Source organism: Zingiber officinale, chromosome 8A, assembly GCF_018446385.1.
Source record: "Zingiber officinale cultivar Zhangliang chromosome 8A, Zo_v1.1, whole genome shotgun sequence".
Taxonomy (NCBI): Eukaryota; Viridiplantae; Streptophyta; class Magnoliopsida; order Zingiberales; family Zingiberaceae; genus Zingiber; species Zingiber officinale.
In genome coordinates, this window is record NC_056000.1 from 127,870,083 (window position 1) to 127,891,487 (window position 21,405).

Below are 21,405 nucleotides of genomic sequence, written 5' to 3' on the forward strand. Positions count from 1 at the left end.
AAATAATATAAACTCAACACATCATTGAATATCCCAAACTACTACATTAAACTTCAAAACTCAACACATCATTGAACATGTTCGTGAGCCCTTTAATCAAGCTGAGCTTGAGCCCGAGTTCATGAACCTATAAACAAACATATTCTCAAGCCCTTTAAACGAGCCGAGCTCAAGCCCTTTAAACGAGCCGAGCTCGAGCCCTTTAAATGAGTCGAATCGAGCCCGAGCTCGCGAGCCTATAAACAAACATGTTCGCGAGCTCACGAGCCAAATGTCCTTAAGCTCGAGCTCAGTTTGATAAAACTGTCAAGGCTCTATAAGATAAACAAACGAACTTGAATGAGTTTTTAACTAAATCGAGTTCCGAAGAGCTCGCGAACCGTTTGGTCCATTTATATCCCTATTTAGCACCAAACTAAGGTTAGTTATTCACATGTAAATGTAAATCAAAAAGATAGTCCTAGAACAAGGTTAAGATGGTTGATCCTCCTTTAAAACTATATTGACAGACAAAAGGCAGTAGGTTTTTTTTTTTTTTTTTATCCACATTGTTGTTTTGTATTGAACAATATGCAGCAATACAATCGTTGTAAGTCGATATTAACATTAACTACAACCAGCTTAAACGAGAAAGGAATACTAAAATGTCTGGAGTGAAACTATTTCTGGTTTCAGAAGTAAGTTTTCACCCAAACAAACTGCTCATTGAAACTTGGTTTTTGTCTGAAAATGTGAGCTACTACTGCATTACTGGATTCTATGAATCCTCAAAATAAACCTAGAAAATTTATCATCTCAAACTGAGCATTGCACATATTAAGAAAGGTGAGTTGGAGAAGACAACAAGATATTGTGCTAGAATTCACCATACCAATGCTACGGAGAGAACAAGACAGTCAATAACTGCATATACTTGTTTTATGAGCACAAGTGAACACCTGAAGATAAAACCCTCCATTCTTGACGAAGGAAGTGATCTACATTTGCAAGAGTTACAGAAGCCATCTATATGCCCATCTTGGTCATGCCCGACTGTCAACCGATATTGTTGTCTTGCATGATGATCAACCATAGGTGGGCAACACAACAAACCAGTTTTGATGCATTGGTTTCTGATAAGCCGCATAAGTTTTTCAATGAGTTAGACTCTATGACATCTTCAGCGGATCACTTATAATACAATCACACGAAGTCCAATTATACAAGTAACAAGCATCAATATGAACATCCTTGCCAATTCCAATCTCATAGGAATTGAAAACCCATAAACCAAACATCACCTGAATTTTTGAGGAAAAAAGGTAGCATTCATCTTTAAGCCCATGTGACACTCGTGACCTAGAAGCACTCTAACCTACTCAGAGTCCTTTGTATTCGAATCAGCAATCGAACCTACGGTTTCTAGGGGATCCAATAAATGGTGCATTACTCTTATGGATTAGAATGCTTTTTAGTGAATACAAACACCTATGGACCAATTAATATAGTAATGGATACTAGCTGACCTCAATCAGTAAGGACAATATATAGGAGCAAATCCTTGTTATCCATCGTCAGAATATTATGCAGAACAAGGTGATAACCAGGAAGATTCTCAAATACAAGTCAAACAGGTAAAGCTTCAAAGTATGAATTCCAAGCAAGTTTTTGGAAAGAGTGGAATTATTCATGATCAGCTTAAAAATCCCATCTTTTGAAGGGAACTCAAAATAAACAAGTAAAAGAGCGCAACAGAAAAGGGTAACACCTAGAGTTGGAAAACGAAGCAATCACTGTGCCATGGGATGTGCAGCAATGTACTCGATCGCAAGGGGGCACGAAACAATCTTGTCGGCCTCCAGGTCCGGTATCTCCAGCTTGAACTCCTCCTCCAGCGCCATGACAATCTCCACGGTGTCCAAACTATCAAGCCCCAGATCATTTTGGAAATGAGCGCCCGGCGTCACCTGTAAGAGATGGGGAAAAAAAAGAAAGGATTTTGAGAGATGGATCTCAACGACGCAGGGAAGCGAGCACGGTTTACCTTGCCCGGATCGACCTTAGGGTAGCTCTTGAGAACGTCGACGACTCGTTCGACGACCTCCTCCCGGGTGAGATGGTCGTCGCCGTGGGACGACATGGGCCGAATGGAGGTGTTGAGGCAGGAGAGGGTCCTCGAGCGGTCAAGGGTTTGGATCGGGACACGGAGGTGACGCAGGACAGCGAATCGCAGCGCGGAAGCCATCGCTCAATCGCTCCCTTCGTCTTCTCTCCTGCTCTCCTCGTCGGTTCCTCCCTCGTCGGATCGGATAACAGCGATTGCGGCGGCGCAGCGAGGAGGGCTTGGGCGATCGCTCAAACTATACCGCTGCTGTTCTTTGATTTCCTCGAGTTAAACTCGAACGCTCCAATTTGTACGGCTGACGTGTAGTCGATATGTGAGATGGACGAACAGCATTAATCGATGATATTTTTTGATATTGCATACGGTACTGTTACTGGACTAAACTCTGTAATTTACTCATTCACCTTTTGTCACAAAAAATTAGGAATAACAAAAGTGCTCATTCACCTTTTGTCACAAAAAATTAGGAATAACAAAAGGATATCTATATCAAGACAAAATATCTCTCATAATTTATCTATCTATATTTTATCATATGATCGATGATACTAACTATTTGGATGATAGATATTACTTTTTTCTCTAATATTAGAGATGATAATGCTCTCCATGAATTAACGTAATTGATATCTACATTATTTATCCTAATAGATCTTGAAATCAATTTTCAATTAGTGTGAAAATATCTCGTTGGATGTCTACTCTCCCTATGCAAAGAGTTGTTGAGATAAAATAAATACCTGAGTGATTATCCCCTTCTAAAATATATGGAACTACCCTTGAGAAGCCGCTAAGATGACAGCTTCATTTTTTTTTTGCCCCAATATTAAAGATGACAATAAGTCAAGCTTAGGTCAAATTCATTATTTTTCATTCCTATACTCATTTATTATATTTATTTCCATCCTCATTCCCATTGGATTTTTAACCTTATTCTCATTTATTATATTCATTTCCATCCTCACTCCCAATGAATTTTTAACTTGCATCCTCACACTTATCAAAGATCGAATGCCCATCCTCATATTCAAACCCATAAAAGAATCGGATATGCTTTGTACTAAAAAATTTTTTTCATTAACATAGTGAGCTTTGGGATTTTTTTTTAATATATAAATATATGAATAGGATTCTAATGAACCTGTCCTCATACTCAATTACCTTCTTTTATTTAATCAGATTAACAAAAAATGATCCTCCTCCATATCCTCTATCAAATTTGAAAGAAATTGTTATCCCTAATCACTATAATTTAAGAACAAAGATGTTCATTAAGATTCAAAAATATGTGTTTAAACCTATAATATTCTAAAATATTTCTTTGAATATATTAATATATTTAAATTAAAAATAAAAATAAATACTTGGTGCATTTGTTTAAAGAAATATGATAGTAAAAAACTCTTCAGTTATTGTTAGCCTTATTAGATGGACTAGGAGTGAACAACTAGTCTCAATTGCCCATTAATTCTACATGAATCTTTGTTAAATCAAAGGCCGTAACATGCAAGATATTTTATTCTGACGGATACAAATTACAATTGAAGAACTAGATCCAATGAGATGTTTTGAAGCTCAACTGAAAAAAAATGGAATACTCAAAACTTTCTTCGCCGTTCAAAGTTCTTCAACCCAGCCGAGGTTTCAAATGCAAATTTGAAAGTCATTCAAATTAAGAACCAATCGTTGGAGAGAAATCAAGATAGTTCAATTGCGAACTGACTTCTATATCTCTTGGCTCATGTCCACGGGGCACTTTGGCACTTTAATTCTTTGGAATGGAGCATGGTGATGCTTCTTGAGAGGAAGCAGCTTACCAGAAAACAAGCAGTTTATGATCCAGCTTACTGGCTGTAGATGAGAAACATAACCGGGCATTAGACTGTGCATGATAAAGTATTTCGATGTGCTTGCATAAATGCAAATAAAAAGGGAAAAAAAAATCATGAATCAGAGGCATACAACATTTAGGAGGATGCAACATACAGAGCTAATCTCGAGTCATGAGATGATGAGCAATCTTTACATGCATAAGGCAAAAAAACAGGTAGCCAAACAGAAGAATTGGAACGACAGCTAAGATAACATGATCCGTATGAACACAAGATAAAAAATTGAAACTGTATGTTTCAAGAATGATACAGTTTGGACATCATCTGTATGAATACAAGATAAAAATTAACAATATCATCTCAATTCATTTTCATTCGTGCTGTTGCTTGCAAAGAGGTGTCGAGTTTTGGCACGAGGCAATACCCATTGACACAATTGACAGAGTGACAAGATCAACAATGGCACAAGAGACAATTCTTGTGTCGATTAGTATCGAGTTTCTATAATTTATCACGATATATTTTGACCGTATTGCCCAACACGGTACAAGATTTCAAATCATGTATGTATCCAAGTGTTAAAGTTCATTCATGACTTAGCTAAGGGAAGTTGAATTGCAGAAATTACTGGATGTCATCTGCATTTTGTAGTTGATTTGAAAGATTGTCAGTTAGGTTCTACTTGGATATATTGAGTGAGGGGTCTGTCTGAATGAATTTAACCATTGCAAGGTTGCACGTCTAGTCTCACATGGAGATGTGCAAAGATCATAGTGTCTAAAGGAGGTGTCCTCGGACATGCCCAGCACAAGCTATTTAGAGTTGAGTCGTCAGGTGAGAACACTGCAGGAGACACCAAAATGAGCCTAGGTCATGCTTGGCAGATGCAAGGTTCATGGCATGCCTATGATCAAAGGTAGAAATTCTGTGAACATACATCAGAATAATCACACACCCCTGAAAAAAAATGAGACACACACAGCTAGCTCTGAATATGAGCAAAAAATTTAAGGAGAAATAAATTATGTATATAGAAGAGCAGGAGTTCAGAGTATTTGTTACACGTGAGGGAAGTAAATCTTTGTAGTGAAGCTTATTAGATAAATATCCTACATATATATAAGTGGAATTGTAACTAAAGCATAGAAATAGGTTTTAACTTTTCAAACATATTCACCTTTGAAGGAAAAGAATACTAACCACTACATTTATTTCATACTCAGACAGACAGTGCTTTAGATGACGGGAAACACCAGCTCCATTCTCGACAAGTACAACTCCTATTGTATTTTCTTTAACCTTTAAACTTTCAGTAAGTTGGCATAAAGTGCTGAATACTCGACCACCACCATGCTGCAAAGTGGATAAAGTACCAAAACAGAAAATGTTTAAGCAAGTTGCACAAAGACCTATATGATGAGGGTATCAACTACATGTAGTAAAGAAAATGAATAAAATGGCTATTATAAAACCGCAAATTGATAATGGCATATTTCCATAATGTTTAATTTTTCACTAGCTCAAATCACATGTTGGCAAAATTATGAACTCATAGGTCTCACCAAAATGTCCATAAGATTAACAACAAAGTTCAAAACCCAAAGTGAAATAAATTTATTAAATGATATTAGAATAGCAAGCATCAAATTAGATGAAAAACTCCCCTAGAAATAAAAGATTTCATTAGAATTACTATCATATTATACGTCAAAGTATATGAGTTAAAAGTGTAAAACAGAGAGCTGTGTACATATGAATCACTACTAAATAATATAAGAGGGTTTGTAATATTTTCTTCATAAATATAGGTCAATAATTTGTAATTTGGCTATCGTTGTCAATTTCCTACACACATCATCACAACCGACTATCTTGTTGAAAAATGCCAAAGCATAGAGATTGCAACCTACACTCCAAGCAAAGCTAGTGTAGTTAGAGGCTTGGTCCGCCTACATGGGATACCTTCAAAAATTATAGTTGAATACTAATGGATTATCCAATATGACTGTCTAGAAGCAGAACATAGGTGGAAGATTAAGGTACAGAAATTTAATAGATTAGACAAACAACCACTGCCAGATCCGTGCAAGGTTTTAAATGTCAATTGGCATCTATCAATATAGCCAAAATGCATCGCTCGGCCCGACAACTGAAAGTGATGTTGTGTCTACATGTTGAAAATGTCCTTATGCCAACACAATTTTCATAGTACCAACTAAGGAGAGCTTGTCTTGAATGGCAAGGCTAAAACTGGCCAAGTCATGAAAATTGTATTCTTGTGACTCATCCTTTGATCATGTTTTCTGGCTTTAAAGAGAGAGAGAGAGAGAAGAGGGGAAGTATCAAATGCAGTAATAGTGGTAGCAGAAAGAGTGATGCCCAAGTAAAAGAAACTGAAATGTATCATCAATCATGTATTAGTGTCTGTTCCAATTGTAGGTGTCAATCCAAGTTCTACCAATCATAGTCAAGATATATTTATACACATGGAGAAACAAGATTTCACAGGAGCATTATTTAACATGGGTTTTAAGAAAATTTTCACTTCTACAACTAATAACTGGACAAACTATAGTAAACTGATGTCCACAGAACTCTACCTTTATGATTCTGGAAAATTTACTGCAGAAATTGAGTTTTCCATCAAGCATTACATGCAGCTGCTTAAAGATGAAGAAGTTGTTTTTGATGCAGAGTAGATCTTTGACCCTCAGTTGTCTTGGAGTGATTTGAATGGGTCGAGTCATATACCTAGAATAAAAAGCACAATAAGCGAAAATAATCCAAACTTGTAAATTTAAACAATGCATACAGTCATTGATTCCTAAATCTATAGGTATTCACATTTATTAACTGATGAATATGGTAAAACACACTCAACAGCCTAAACACTGTATGTCTGATTCTTCAATTTAAGAATTAAGATCTTTTAAGATTTGAAGTAGTAAAGCGGGAAGAAATGCAGAAAATTAAACAAAGATTCATGGAAAAAGAAAACAGAAATTCCAATTAGTTGTATGATGAATTACCATAAATAGCTAGCCTTACTGTAATAGCTAATGAGAAAAATAAAAATAAATAGAAATCGAGACCAAAACCACACTGTCTAAGCAAAGACATTAATGTATACCGGGCTAAGCAAAAAAGGAAAATATATAAGTTTAATAGTGCAACAAAAGATGCATGGGCTTAGTGCAAGGATCCTTGCTGATCCTGCACATGGGGGCTTAGTGCAAGCATCCTCACTGATCTTGCACGTAATAAACAACCAGATAATCATGCAAGCAAATATTAAGGAGAGATGCACAAAAAGCTAAGCAGAAGAGAAACTAGTTTAAAAATCCGCTTCCACCTTAGTACAATAATGCGGCATTAGTTGGATATCAACCACTTGTTCAAACTTTTATTAAACAAAATTGACAATAATACAAAAGATTGAAACGTCAATCAAAAGTTGAAATATTTAAGAGACACCGCATGACAATTTAAGTACCAGGATCACATCATGTAGTTTAAAATAAATGCTTTGTTTCGTTGGGAAGTAAATGGATTGTGACCTGACTAAAAAATAAGAACCATGGTAGAAGAACAAACGGAATGATATATTTTTCAGTACAACGTCAAGAACTGCCAAAAGGACTTACTTCCAAGGTGGCAATATGAAGCCAGAATGAACTGAATCAAAAAGCCATTTAGATTCTAGGGTCCAAGTATTGATAGCGCATCCATACAAAAATTTTGTTGTTTTCACCTGTGAAATAACAACAACAACAATAACAAAATTAATTACTTTAGCCAAGTATAGAACATCAAAATTTTTATGTCAAACCAAATGAACTGAATACATAATTACAACCCATTTATGTGGACAAGATGACTTATCAGAGCTATCACCAAACTAGCTAGAAATAGTTGTATATTGGAATTTTATAAACCTATCAAATTTAGCTCATCATAAACTAAAGAAACAAATTTGGTATCATAAAAAACATGATTCTGCGAAGGGGAGCCTTAGCGCAACGGTAAAGTTGTTGACCAAAAGGTCACGGGTTCGAATCCTGGAAACAGCCTCTTGCAAAAAGCAGGGTAAGGCTGCGTACAATGGATCCTTCCTCGGGACCCCTCATGGCGGGAGCTTCGTGTACCGGGCTGCCCTTTTTTTTTAAAAAAAAAAAAACATGATTCTGCATTATGGTTTTCTCCTTTATGAATGCCATAATACCAGGCTAGGCTGCGTATAATGCCATCATGACAATCAATTGAATTCAATGTAGGTTAGGTTCAAAAAATTGATTACATTACACTTGATAACCTAGATAGTCACCTCTACCTCTACTATGTACACAGTAGACTACCTTATTATAACTGGGCACATACAACCTAGTGTACTTATATTTCAAAGTACGAAACTAATTACAGTAAGTTCCTAACAAATATGAAATGACATATCTATTTTTTTACTACATGTTTTTTATTACTACATAGTTCTCATTCTAGGTTACATAGTAAAATACAAAATAAAATAAAATAAAATATTCATAAACCTTTGGACATACCTTCTTTGGAGAGAGAATAATGGGAGGCATCCTGATTATAAAGTCCTCTTTCAACTTTCTTCTTAAACTTAGTGTTTCCCTTGGTACATTTCCCAGAGTATAACCTCCATGTAGAAAGATCAAAGCCTCAAGTTCTTTTTCCTTTTCAGTAGGAAATCCAGTCAATAAAAATTCTAGCCCATGCAATATTCTTTCTTTCGGAACTCTTATGCAACTTGTGCCACTTTTGTGATTCTTCTTGCTAGCTTCAAACTTGTTAGTCAATTTGGATCTGGTATTGATTTTGTGATCTAAGTCTGAACAAATTGTACTTGTGTGTTTTGAGATAAATTAAGAACAACATTTCAAAAACAAGAAGCTAAAACAAGAATTTAGATTGGTTTTTTCTTAACATACCATGACTCTGGTCCATACATATTGCATCCAGAAAATGAACTCGCTTAGCAGAACTTTGATGTTTGGTCATTTCCAATAATGAACATCTCTTGTCACTTTTATCATCATCATTTGGACAAGCTTGATAGCGACGTTTCTTAATATCAACAAATATTTTCTCATTCTTATCATTGGCTGCCAACTTATCAAATTCAGTCTCTAGTACAGGAGAGAGTCTAAGATCTTGCTGATCCTTACTTCCAATAATATAACTATGCCTTGGACCATCTGCATTCAATTCAGCATGTTTGTTCAGGCAGTTCAAACTAACAGATTGATTGTCAATGTAAATAGATGCTGTTTTACCTCGTTCAGCAAAAGGTAACTCTGATTTTTTTCCAGAAACTGTATGCAATTGAATTTGTTTATTAGGTAATATGTTATTCTTTGGAGAGGTCAAGCACGGCATAAGAATGTTGTGTGGCTTGCAAACTCTTTTGTTGGAAAAACTAAACTTGGGAAGATCACATTCTTCATCCTCTGATAAATGATAAGACAGAAAAGTCTCTTTACAGTGTGATAGTGTGACCCTTCCACTAGAAGATATTTCACCAGTGAACCTTTCTTTAGATGATGTACTATCCCCTCCAACAATTTCTTTATTGCAATCATCAAGTTTTGAAACATCATTTGATACAATACTGCACGGAACAAAGGAACTAAATGGATCCACTAATGATAAGTGGGATGACTGCACTAGATCATGTGAAGAGATAATTCCTTCCCAATCATGCACTTTTCCTTTGCAAACAGAAGTAGATACTTGAAGTGGCGTGCTTGAAGATGAAATTATCTCATTTCTCAGTTGCTCCATCTGTTCCTGTTGGTTCTCATCCATACCATCTTCTGATTCAGAAATGTAGCTGGTCTCCCAATTAAGTGATTTTTTCATGTGTTTTCTTGAAAATGCTTTGACTTTCCTGGAGAAGTTACCATCCTTGAGAAAAAAAAATACGGTTAATCTTAGCAGTAGTCTTGTCCATGAACTAAAAAATGGAAGTCATTCACATATACAATGTTACACATTCAATTATATTCGTTGACTACACAGGAAGACATACAAATACTAAGCTAAGAATAAACAATTTAGCTTGCAAATATAGGAAAAGTATTTTACCAGAAGAATCTCCCCATGCTCTGAACCTTTCCTATTTTTAGCCGTATCATCTAGATTCTTGTCTACTTGTTTTTGAGTTATAGACTGGCCATGCTGATCTGCCAGGCCAGATGATTGGAGGCACCTTGTTTTTTTTGTGGTTGAAACTACTGAAGATGTGTTTGGATCAGCAGCAGAATAATCATATTTTTTTACTGTTATATCATTTTTATCAGGCTCTTGATCCTCAAATTCCTGTTTTTCTGCTTTTCTAATACACTGAAAAAGTGTTTCTGAGACGTATGTATTTGTGTCACTCAAGGAATTGGGTTGCAGATGGTGTCTTTCAATAATTGAATCACTTATATTCAGAGAAGAATCTCTTACACTACACATATTCCTAGGAGATTCAGCTATGTGAGCAATAGAAATGCCTACATCATTATATGCATATTCCATAATTTGTTCATCAATATCAAATAAGTTATCAAGCTCATCAACTTCATCAACTGATGCTGGACAAGTCTCTACAACTAAGTCACAAGCTTTTCGCATTTCTTTCATACGAAGAACTATTTCTAGTACAGTTGTAGCAGTTAAATTTTCAAATGGACCACTGCTAATGGCATCTGAGATTGCCATTGCTTCTGAGGCAGCTACACAAAGTTCGACTGTATCATGTGCATCATCCTTCCCGAGCTTGTGAACCTCCCGAATCCCCTTCCATCCCGGCAAATATTCCTGGTCACTTTTGCTGAATGGTATTCCAATTATATTCTCAGGCATACCAAGTGTGCAGCCAACCCGTGACACATTTTGCCCTGCTTCTCCAGTCTCAGCTTGAGGCTGGCCACTGGATCCACCTTGTATAACTGCAATTTCTGGGTTAGCTTCCCACACTGGCACTAAAATTTTTTCCTTTCCATCTTGATTTGCTTCATTTAATTGAATTGAAGTGGTATCTGGAATGCCAGATGAGGAAAGATACATAGGAAAATGAAGCCGCTACAGGAAAGAGAAATATGGGAGAAAAACATGGAGTTAGCTTGGCTTAATAATAAAAAAGAAATGTAAATTTATTCAATAAACTTCTTTTAAGGGAACAAAAGAAACACATATTCGAGGCTTGAAACTTTTGAAGCCCTTTTCAATCTCTATTCTTTAAGTAGAATGCCATATCACCATTATTATAGTGACATTTTTTTTTTGCTCAAGGCATGTTCTGCATATATTGATTAAAACAAATGTGCAATTAAATTGATCAAACACAAAAACCTCTCAAAAGCATACCCTTACTCTCCACCTATCAAAAAATGCTATAAATAAAATGATTTTAGCTATGGAACATGAAAGCAGTCATCTCTAGAGATATACAAGTAAAATACCCAAGTTCTTATCGTCAAAACAGAACTCTAACTAGGCATGAGCAGCTTGACCTGCAAGCTGCATAGGCTGCAGCAACTACATGCCTTGCTATGCCCCAATACAGACTAACAATAAGCTTACAATATCCATCAAAAAGTACATGTGTTTCTCTTTTACATCAAATGAACTACTGGCTACAATCATATAGAAATTTGACTTGGCCCCTCACTGATCATGATACTAGCACCTGAAAATAGATCTTATCTTAACAATTCCTTTTTAAAAGATACTGATAATAGCACCATGTTAACAATATCCTAAGTAGGTGTTTCCCATAATAAGATTGAAGTGCGTAGATATTATGATCGTTTATGCATGTTTTAACGCACATTCACTTGCTTTATTTGTATATATTCTTCGCACGATCATCTCTCCTATTGTTTATTCAGTATTAATTACTCTTTTGTTGAAGATCTGCTCTTTGTTTGATTTTGTGTTGACAGTGATAACTTTTGGAGCGAAAACGGTGATTATCGACGCATCGGAGCAAAAGCAGAAAACCACTTGACACCGGCCGTGCAACCCTGCACAGCCGTGTGGCTATTCCCGAGAGAGAGCAGCGTGCCTCACGACCAGAGTCGAAGGAAGACATGACCGTGCGGATCTCACATGGCTGTGCCACTCTACCCGAACAAGGAGAGGAGCTGGCCGTGCGGATCTCGCACAGCCGTGGCACGGGTCGTGCGGCGCCCATGCCCTAGCCTATAAAAGAGCTCTTAACCCTTCCCCTTGAAGGGGAGGGGAGCCGAAAAAGAGAGATACACCTTGGTGTCATTCCACGTCGTCCCGGACCTCTGTTCGACGATCCGAGATCACCTCCATCACTGCATCAACTTCAGAAGCAAAGGATTGGATCCGAAAATCACTCGACGTCATTAAATAAGCATCTCTATTCCCTCTCTCTTCTTGTCTGGGGATTGAATGTTTAATTATACTATGTCTTTGATTTTTTCCCTGCGTCTATGAAGTAGATTCTTTGTTCTAGAATTAGGGAGTAGTTGTGGATAGGTTATGATGTAAGATTCATGCTTATGCTTTCACTCATTGAATGATTTCGCTTGTCTTGTTTCAATTTGATATGCATGAGACTTGTTTGCCATGTCGTATTAATTGATTGTGTTGGGATTGCTAATTTCGTAAAGAGAGGATCTTAGATCGTATACCCGAGGGGCCCTAGTGACAGGGGTAACCTGTTCACAGACATCTAGGATACTCCCTCGAAAGGAGAGGTAATTCCTCCACAAGGAAGTAAGAAATCAAACCAAACTCCTATCTCTATCCTTAATGATACCGACCAAGTTTGCATTCTTGTGATCTACCGAGGCGCCCTAGTGACAGGAGTTAACCGTAATAGGATTTCACAGGGATCTTCTCTGTTTAGTGTTTAAGGGTAGTAGCTATAACTTCCGATGAGTACATGTTGATTGACAATGAGGAAAGGATAGAACATGATACATTAGTTACCACCACAACGAAACTGAACTCCTAGAGCTCTTCCCAAACCAAGTAAAACTCTCTCTCTCTCTCGCCAGTTTTCACATCTACTTCCCAAGTTCTTTTCTTCTCAAGAAAAGAGTTCACTTATAACCATCGGTAGTTTAGCTAATTCTACGTGAACAATCGCTAGTGCTTATAACCAGTCCTCGTGGGATCGATAATCTTTTATTACTAACAACGTATCCGTACACTTGCGGAAGCGTAACAAGTTTTTGGCGTCGTTGCCGGGGACTGCGCCTATAACATTAGTGATAATCATATTGGATTAGACTAGACCTTGTTTTTCTTTATTTCACTTTACTTTCTGCATCTTTATTAAAATTAACTCTCTTTTATTCTACACTTGGATGATTCAATATCTTGTTTTTTTTTTACATGCGAAAAGCTAATCTTTCAGGAAAACTTCTGCCGTTCGATCCAGAAATTGATAAAACTTTATGAGGAGAAGAAACTTGCAAAAACTCCAAGCATAACAAGAAACTTCAGAAATGGCTAACAAGTTTTTGAAGGACTACACAGCACCTTATGCACGAGGGCTTCGGTCTAGCATCACCCGACCACCAATTGAAGCTAACAATTTTGAAGTCAAGTCTGCAGTGATCCACATGGTTCAGCAAAATCAATTTGGAGGAAGACCGCACGATGATCCCATTCATCACTTGGAGCTTTTCAATGAGATCTGTAGTACTATGAAAGTGAACGGGGTCCCTCTAGAAACAGTAAGGTTACTTCTTTTTGGATTTTCCCTGAAAGATAGAGTCAAGCAGTGACTTAATTCTTTACCAGCAAACAACATTACATCTTAGGAGAAGTGTGAGCAGAAATTTCTGGACAAATTTTACCCGCCAAGTAAAACTGTACACATGAGGAATTTAATTGCAAGCTTCAAACAGACAAACTCAGAATCATTATTCGAAGCATGGGACAGATTCAAGAGTATGTTGAGACAGTGCCCCCATCATGACCTCGAGAAGTGGTTGGTGCTACACACGTTCTACAATGGAATCAATTATCACACGAAGGTGTCCCTCGATTCTGCAACAGGAGGGGCGTTGATGAACAAGAGTCTTGGTGAAGCTGAAGACATAATAGAGAATGTGGCCCAAAACCATCATCAGTGGGCAACCGAAAGATCTGGAGGTTCCTTTTCTGGGAATCCAATAAAGGCATCAGGAAAATTTGACATAGATGCAGTCACGCTCATGTCCGCAAGGTTGGATGCTCTGACTAAGAAGCTTGAGACCATGGGGAACAACACAGCTAATGCAATAGTGTATGTGCGCGAAACTTGTGAAAGTTTGGATCATGCTCAAGATACTTGCCCCCAGGGCTAATACAAGCACAAATACATCAACTTGAACAATGCGATGCAATAGTCGGTTATAACCAAAGGCAAAACAATCCCTACTCCAACACATACAACCTTGGGTGGAGAAACCACCTAAATTTTTCTTACCGGGGAAATCAAGATCAAGAACCAGCAAAGCCAAGCTACCAACCTAGGCAACAAAACCACCAATCTGACCAGACTTATCAACAACATCAACTTTCACAACTGTCCAGAATTGAAAAGATGCTTGAAGAAGCTCTCTTGGAGCAAAAAGAGATGAAGAATGAAATCAAGCAATTGAATCAAAGAATAGAGAATTCTAAAAAGCATCAAAAGATGCAAGATAGCCAAATCGCTCAGATAGCCCAGTCCTTTTCAAGAGCACCGGGAGCATTTCCAGGAAAGCCCAACATAAACCCGGTGGAACATTGTGACCGCATTGAGTTGAGGAGCGGACGGATTTTGGGAGATCCCCAAATGAGTGCTCAGAAAGGAATTGATTCAGAAGAAGAGCTCTCTCCTCTCATACCTAATTTAATCCAGAACAAGGATAGGGAGGAGATTACCAAGAAGGTTGAAGGGACTCTTCCACTTCCCCCACAAAGTCAGGCGATTTTTTTCCCTCAAAAGCTAATAACATCCTAAAAAGATGAAGAGTTCTACCAATTTCTTAAGAAAATTAAAGAAATCTGCATTGAAGTACCTCTAATAGACGCACTGCACCAAATGCCGAAGTTCGCCAAATTATTAAAAAGTATTCTTTCTAACAGAAGACAGCATAGCGACTTCGAGACTGTAACATTGACAGAAAAGTGCAGCGCTCTTCTCACGGCAAACACTCCCCCGAAGCTCCAGGATCCAGGAAGTTTTTTTATACCGTGTAAGATTGGCTCTGAGCTTATACACAAGGCTTTCTGCGACTTGGGAGCGAGTGTCAGCCTACTTCCATACTCGTTATGCAAGAAACTAGGACTCTAGAACATCAAACTTACTACTATGACACTACAATTGGCTGACCATTCATGTAGATACCCAATGGGTATAGTGGAGGGCGTGCCAGTAGAAATAGGTGGATGCATCGTTCCTGCAGATTTTGTTATCCTGGATATAGAGAAGGATCCCAAGATCTCAATCATCCTAGGAAGACCATTCCTTGCCACCACTGGAGCCCTCATCGATGTGAAACGTCACAAGTTATCCCTGGAGATCGGTAAAGAAAGGTTAGAATTCGATTTATCTGATTTACCTAATTGCATCTCTTCTTTTCAGGGAAATGCCAGCAAGTTGAATATACACAAAGCTGAGAAATGCAGTTTCCATGGAAGGTCGTCGGACATGATGCATGATTCGGCAAAACTTGAGAGGTCGCCCCCAACAAGCAATAAAAAGTATATTTGTCCTGCACAAGTGAAACTGAAGGCGCAAACTGGAGCATTAACCCTAGGAGGAGAGCCGTGCTTCGATGGGTTTAGTCCACATTAACTGATACGAGGTCGAGCTAAAACAAGCGCTTCTTGGGAGGCAACCCAAGGGTTTCGTTTTAATTCGTTATCCACCTGTCGTTCTATTTTAGTTCAATCAAGTATTTTTATTCTTGGATCTTTGTTTTCAGGATGTGCATTAGCCTCCACGAGTTGGCCGTGATCGTTTCATGGGCGTGGCAGCGTCGGAGGGGTCAAAAAGGATGAGAGCGAGACGCTACGCGCGTAAGGGAGTTGACCGTGTGAATCTACACGGCCGTGCGAAGCTGACAGAGGAGGAAATGACACAAGCCGTGTGAACCCACACGGCCGTGTGGCCTTTGCAGAGAAGGAACAATACACGACCGTGCGGATCTGGCACGGCCGTGCAAAGCTACCCGTGTAAAATACCGAAAATAGGCGAATATTAATAAGGGAATTTTCCGGAATTTTTGGAAATTTTTCGGGAATTTTTCGGAGCTCGTATGGACGAGTTAACCGGGATAAAAACGGGGCCCGGAAAAGTCTGTTTTGGATACCCCATTTAAGCGAGGAAATGTTTATAATTACATTTCTTTTTTTCTTTATTTTCCTTATTTATTTCTTTTTCTTACCTCGCCGAAAACTCTGCGTGCCCGAGCCCCCTCACCCGTGCCTCTCTTCTCCCTCACTCCCGAACCCGACGCCGAAGAGCACTAACCGCCGGCTGTAGCGGTTCCTCCTTTCATCTTCTCCTCTTCTCGGTGAAGCCGAGCCTTTCCTTCTTCTCCACCGGATCTGTGCCCTAGCCGCCAGCCACCTGAGCCTAACACCGCCGGGAGCCGCCCCTTCTACAGCCGTCACCTGTGCCCTAGCGTTGGCAGCCGGCCTTTCCTTCTCTTCTTCGAGCGCCGGCTTTGTCTTCCTTTCTCGGAGTCGTCCTTTGCACAGAAGAAGCAAGCCCTAGTTGAGCCTTTGCCGATCGCCACTGTGCGTTGTCTTGTTGACAACCGCCGATTTCCTGATGCTGCCGGTGCCCTTTCCGGCGCCTTCCTTCCTTCCGAGCAGTGATCTTTAAGGTAGGTGGGTTACTTGCTGTGAATTAGGAATCTTGCAATGTTATATTTCCTTGCGGTCTTCTTGTTGTTCTGGACCAGGAGGCGAATCTCAGATCACTACTTATTGTGTTTTCAGATCAGAGCTTGGATATTCTTCTTTGTTATAGATCAATCCTTCTTTGTGGTGGATCAACGAGCGCAGCTACGGGATAGGTAAGGAAATTTAGGTATTTTTGGTGTGAGGCTCAGATTTACAGAATTATGGGTGCTGCCCTAATTGATAGTATAGGGTATTTAATTGTTGTTGTGGATTTTATTTTGATCCTGGTAGTGTGGAGGATTTTTCAGCAGCAAGCAACCTTTCACTGCATTCATTTGGATTGTGAAACTGAGGTAAGGTTTAGGGTTTTACTTTGATCATGTTGTTGATGATTGATTGATAGGATTAGGTAGTTTGGAATTGATCTAACGGTGGATTGGGGATTAGGTAACTAACCCTAATTTATCGTTAGACTTTATTTAGATAAGTTGATGATTATTATTTAGGGTTTTGCCCTAAATGGTTTTAAGGATTTATTTAGCAATTCATTCGAATTTTAGCTAAATAAAAATGTATTTATTGGATACAGGATTTTGACGCGAGACGAGTATCTCGATGTCGGATTTGGACATTCCTATTGGAGGCGGGTACTTTTGACTTATGTCATTTGATATGCTTAGTAATTAAATTAACATGTTGCATTAATTGTGTTTCTTATCTGTTTCGGTTAATCACTACCCAAATCTTACATGCTTGATTGATTGATTGGTTTTGCATCTCGGGTATATTTTACCTGTTTATACATGCTTATAGGGGTAGTGATATGCCATGCTTGACCATGTTCAGGACCTAGGTTTTTATACCTTCTGTGTACCTTGATTTGATATGATTCTTTGACCTAGGGTGCACATTTCTATATATATGGATTAGGTCAGGATGTTTATATGGTTATTACCATGCATCATTTGCATGATTGCATGCTGTGCGATAGTCCGCTCCATTATTCTGTAGACAGTTACGTGGATCTGCACACACCACCACTCATGGGTTGGTGGTCGATTCAGGCAGTGTGTGTGGCATCTGTTAGGCACCGTTGGTCCGCTCGTGGGTAGTGTGACACGACGAGTTATCCGACAGGATTCCTCCCGTCTTTGAGTACCGGAGTTGAGGCATTCGCTCCCCATCTATGATTTGGGGTAGGAGGATAGGTGTACTCGACAACATCCCGTCCACTCGGTCACTCGTGTAGTAGAGAGTGTGCATTGTCACCCTACCCACTCGGCCTCACTTTTGTATGAGATGATCGATTGGCGTCGGGGGTGACGATCATCGCATCATACGCATGATCGTTTATTGCTGTGTTTGTGGTTCTGCGTTTATATCTGCGTATTGTTTGGATACTATGTTTGACATGCTACATGATTCCTATACCACTCGGACTGTTTGACCTTATACTCGGGACCTGGTTTCTTTCCTGTTTACTTCGGATGCATATTTATATCTTTCTTATATCGTGAGACGCATGATTAGTGTTAGGTGTTATTTCTTTACTTTGCATATCGATTCTAGCTGAGTGTTGGACTCACCCGCCTCCATTGTTGATATTTTCGGTTGATCTTTGTCGGAGAGAGTTCGATTCTTGGTCCTGCGGACCTCGAGGATAGGATTTGGTTTCCGTTTTGGTTTTTTTCTGTTCTAGACTATTTAAAACTTGTTATGTTTTAGATTTATTCCACCTATGGACGTTGTATGGATTTTATGATGTCGATGAAATTGGATTTGGTTTTATTCTACTACTTGCGACGGCAGAAGAGGTAAGAAAAATCGGTTTGGGCTTTACGAGTGTAGTTGAGTAGGGTGGATTCGAGTTAGAGTATTATTCTTCTGTTTTCTTGTTTGAATATATATATAAACTGCGTGGTGATTGATTTTATTATTGTTATTATTCCAGCCGCATGTGGTGAGTATTTAATGCTTGTAGAAAATTTTGATTGTCATCGACAGGGAGATCTTTAAAATTTTCTCGGACGAGGACTCTTAAGGGCGTGTGATTTAGTGGTATCGAGCACGCTTATACGATCTTTGTTCGTATTTTGGATTTTGGATTTATCGATACCAATTTATTGGTATCGAGCGTTATGGATACCGCTTTTGGTTTCGGAGATTTATCGGATCTAGGTTGTTGGTATTCGGATATTTGGGTTAGTCGTGTTTGCGAGACAAACTGGGCATTATCGGATTTTCGATATGGTTATGTTTGGATTTCCGTTTGGTTTATTTGGATTTCCGATATATCGTTCGAATTTTGAGGTCAAATGGGGAATGGACATCTCCAGACGGGAAATAGGTATGTTGTTATTTTGTGTTGGTTATATTGGTATTGATATCGTAATTTAATTTAATAGATATGAGGCGATCTACTCATATTGCTGCACGTGGTGCTGGTTGACCACGTGCGAGGACCACGGATCTCTGGATATGCGGAGATGCCCATAGTGAGCTGTCGATCGATGCAGACTCGGGGCGGCGAGGCATCGGGCTCTCAATCCCGATAGCTCAGAGATACCTACTTTGGCCACACCGACGGTATCCACGCCTACCCCGCTTACAGCATCCGTGAGTACCATTGGTGTGCAGGTACTGCTCCAGTAGCCTACGGTGTATTCGGGACCACCGCCACTGGACTCTGATGTGCAGACACGATGGCACTTTGTACCTCCGGTGCCTCTGATGCTTGTTGTTCCACATCCGGTACCTTTTCCTACTGCACTCCATTGCCACCACGTTTGTTCCCAGGCGATGCAAGCGGTTTATGCTCCCAGGTATATCTGAGCACCGGAGTTCCTCCTCGGTCTATTCCGCGGTACCACTGTAGTATCGGCTCCGATGTTCCGGCAGTTCCTGCGGTAGTCCCGACATTCGATATTGTCATTGCGAGCTAGGATTCCAGATGGCCGAGTCGATGAAGACTCGTTTCACTCTTTCCGCGGAGATCTCGATCCGAGTATGGCTCTGTCGTGGATAGAGACTATGGAGCGACTTTCTTCTATATGGCTTGCTCAAGTGGGAGAAAGCAGGTGGTGCTTATCATTTACGGGATGAAGCAAATGCACGGTGGGTTACTCATTCTATCGTTGGTGAGCCTTGACGTCGCATGGACGAGTTCGAGAGGCTTTTGAGCCGTTTCTTTCCATATCTATCGGATGTCTCACGAGTTTTATGAGTCCGAGGCGGAATAACCGCCGATGGCCAGTATGTCTGAATTCCTCCGGTTGGCTCGGTTTTGTCCGAGTTAGTTGCGGAGGACAGAACTCGCATGATGCAGTTTATACTGGGATTGGATGGTTCTGCGTATACAGCTTGCGGATTAGGGATTACATCTTACTCGATCATTGAATCGAGCTTTGATGATAGAGTTAGCTCGGACAGATATCCGGACGGGAAAGAAAGCATCTGAGTCGACATCGTAGTCCAGAGACTCGGCGGCAGGACAGCCTCGAGTAGTCGCGACAGTCGGTCGAGTTCTTACGGGCGTCTCGTAGCCTCGAAATCGGCGGTCTTCTTGGGGCGTTCCGGTTTCTCGTGAGAACCGCAACCACCTTCCGGTGATACTCATTGTTTCAGATGTGGATCCAGAGATCACCTCACCCCAGCTTGCTCTAATATCGATTTTAGCTCTATCAGGCACCAGAGCCGAGATTGTCGGTGAAGGCTCGACACGGCTCGGAGGGTCAGTCGAGGGGCAGTCTAGTCGATCGAGGCGTATCGAGGAGGGCGGCCCAATCTTCACATCGGGAGCGGCTCCCTCCGGCAAGATTTGGCGTGCTTGGGCAGAGTACTCGGTGCTCAGAAGACCCCGAGTTTTGCTCCGGACCTTATTATCCGACTCGAGCGATGTCGGACTCGATCTCGGCCAGTGCGATCGCCACCATCCTCTCGGTCTTATCGCACCTAGTCCAGGCCTCGGTGGCGGGCTACGCCACCGCCATGAGCATGCTGCTCTTCGCCCTGCTGGTCGTGTTCACGCTATTCCAGAGAGGATGCTCGGCGGGCGAGCGGATCATTTTCCGCATGACGATTTCCATTTATGCATTCTCGATATTTTGATTGATCTTGGTAGTTCGCATTCTTTTATATCCGTACCTTTACGCGGAGGTTGGTAAATTACCTCTTGTTAGGTCGGCGATTGATTGTTTCCCACCGTCGGTGATACTTTAGGCGTCACCGAGATCAGAGGTTGCCGTTAGACTTTGGCAACATGATACTTACGGTAGATCTTCTAGTATTGGAGATGGTCGAGTTTGATATCATTCTTGGCATGGATTGGTGTCGATATATCATGCTACCGTTGATTGCCAGACGAGGGTGACCTTCCGGCCTCGAACCAACCCTCGTGGAGTTTCACCGGCATTAGACGGCAGCATCTCGATTATTTCGCGATTCAGGTCTCACTACCGTGGTTTTCGTTGTCGTTGATCGATCGAGATGAGTAGTTCGCGACTCTCAAGCGTTCTTGTTGTCCGGAATACCGGATGTGTTTCGGAGGAGCTGCTTTGCCTCTAGAAGGCGGTGGAGTTCGCTATTGGTGATTCC

The 21,405-nt window shown here is 40.0% G+C and overlaps 2 protein-coding genes and 1 non-coding gene across 5 annotated transcripts in view; all 3 read right to left on the reverse strand.

Moving 5' to 3' along the window:
* Positions 1 to 1,599: 1,599 nt before the first annotated feature.
* On the reverse strand, positions 1,600 to 2,376 carry LOC122012816 (acyl carrier protein 1, mitochondrial-like). Its single transcript, XM_042569464.1, has 2 exons — positions 2,024 to 2,376; positions 1,600 to 1,946 (listed from the first exon to the last, which is right to left on the reverse strand). Exons 1-2 carry the CDS (start codon positions 2,222 to 2,224, stop codon positions 1,770 to 1,772), a joined length of 378 nt encoding a protein of 125 aa, XP_042425398.1. The 5' UTR covers positions 2,225 to 2,376; the 3' UTR covers positions 1,600 to 1,769.
* A 1,162-nt stretch (positions 2,377 to 3,538) lies between these two features.
* LOC122010192 overlaps positions 3,539 to 21,405 on the reverse strand; it is a 30,659-nt gene continuing 12,792 nt past the window's right edge. The window contains exons 1-9 of one of the 3 annotated variants that reach the window (XM_042566636.1): positions 13,468 to 13,590; positions 10,045 to 11,028; positions 9,234 to 9,864; positions 8,889 to 9,155; positions 8,493 to 8,788; positions 7,581 to 7,687; positions 6,537 to 6,687; positions 5,137 to 5,289; positions 3,539 to 3,955 (exon numbers count right to left, since the gene is read on the reverse strand). In XM_042566636.1, coding sequence (XP_042422570.1) covers positions 3,830 to 3,955; positions 5,137 to 5,289; positions 6,537 to 6,687; positions 7,581 to 7,687; positions 8,493 to 8,788; positions 8,889 to 9,155; positions 9,234 to 9,864; positions 10,045 to 11,013 — 2,700 coding nt within the window. In that variant the 5' untranslated portion in view covers positions 11,014 to 11,028; positions 13,468 to 13,590 and the 3' untranslated portion in view covers positions 3,539 to 3,829. Of the gene's footprint in view, positions 3,956 to 5,113; positions 5,290 to 6,536; positions 6,688 to 7,580; positions 7,688 to 8,492; positions 8,789 to 8,888; positions 9,156 to 9,233; positions 9,865 to 10,044; positions 11,029 to 13,467; positions 13,591 to 21,405 lie in introns of those variants that run through there. The other 2 variants (XM_042566634.1, XM_042566635.1) reach the window with 2 other exon arrangements.
* LOC122013130 lies at positions 13,807 to 13,912 on the reverse strand. Its single transcript, XR_006120470.1, has one exon. It is a non-coding gene; the product is annotated as a small nucleolar RNA R71 (small nucleolar RNA).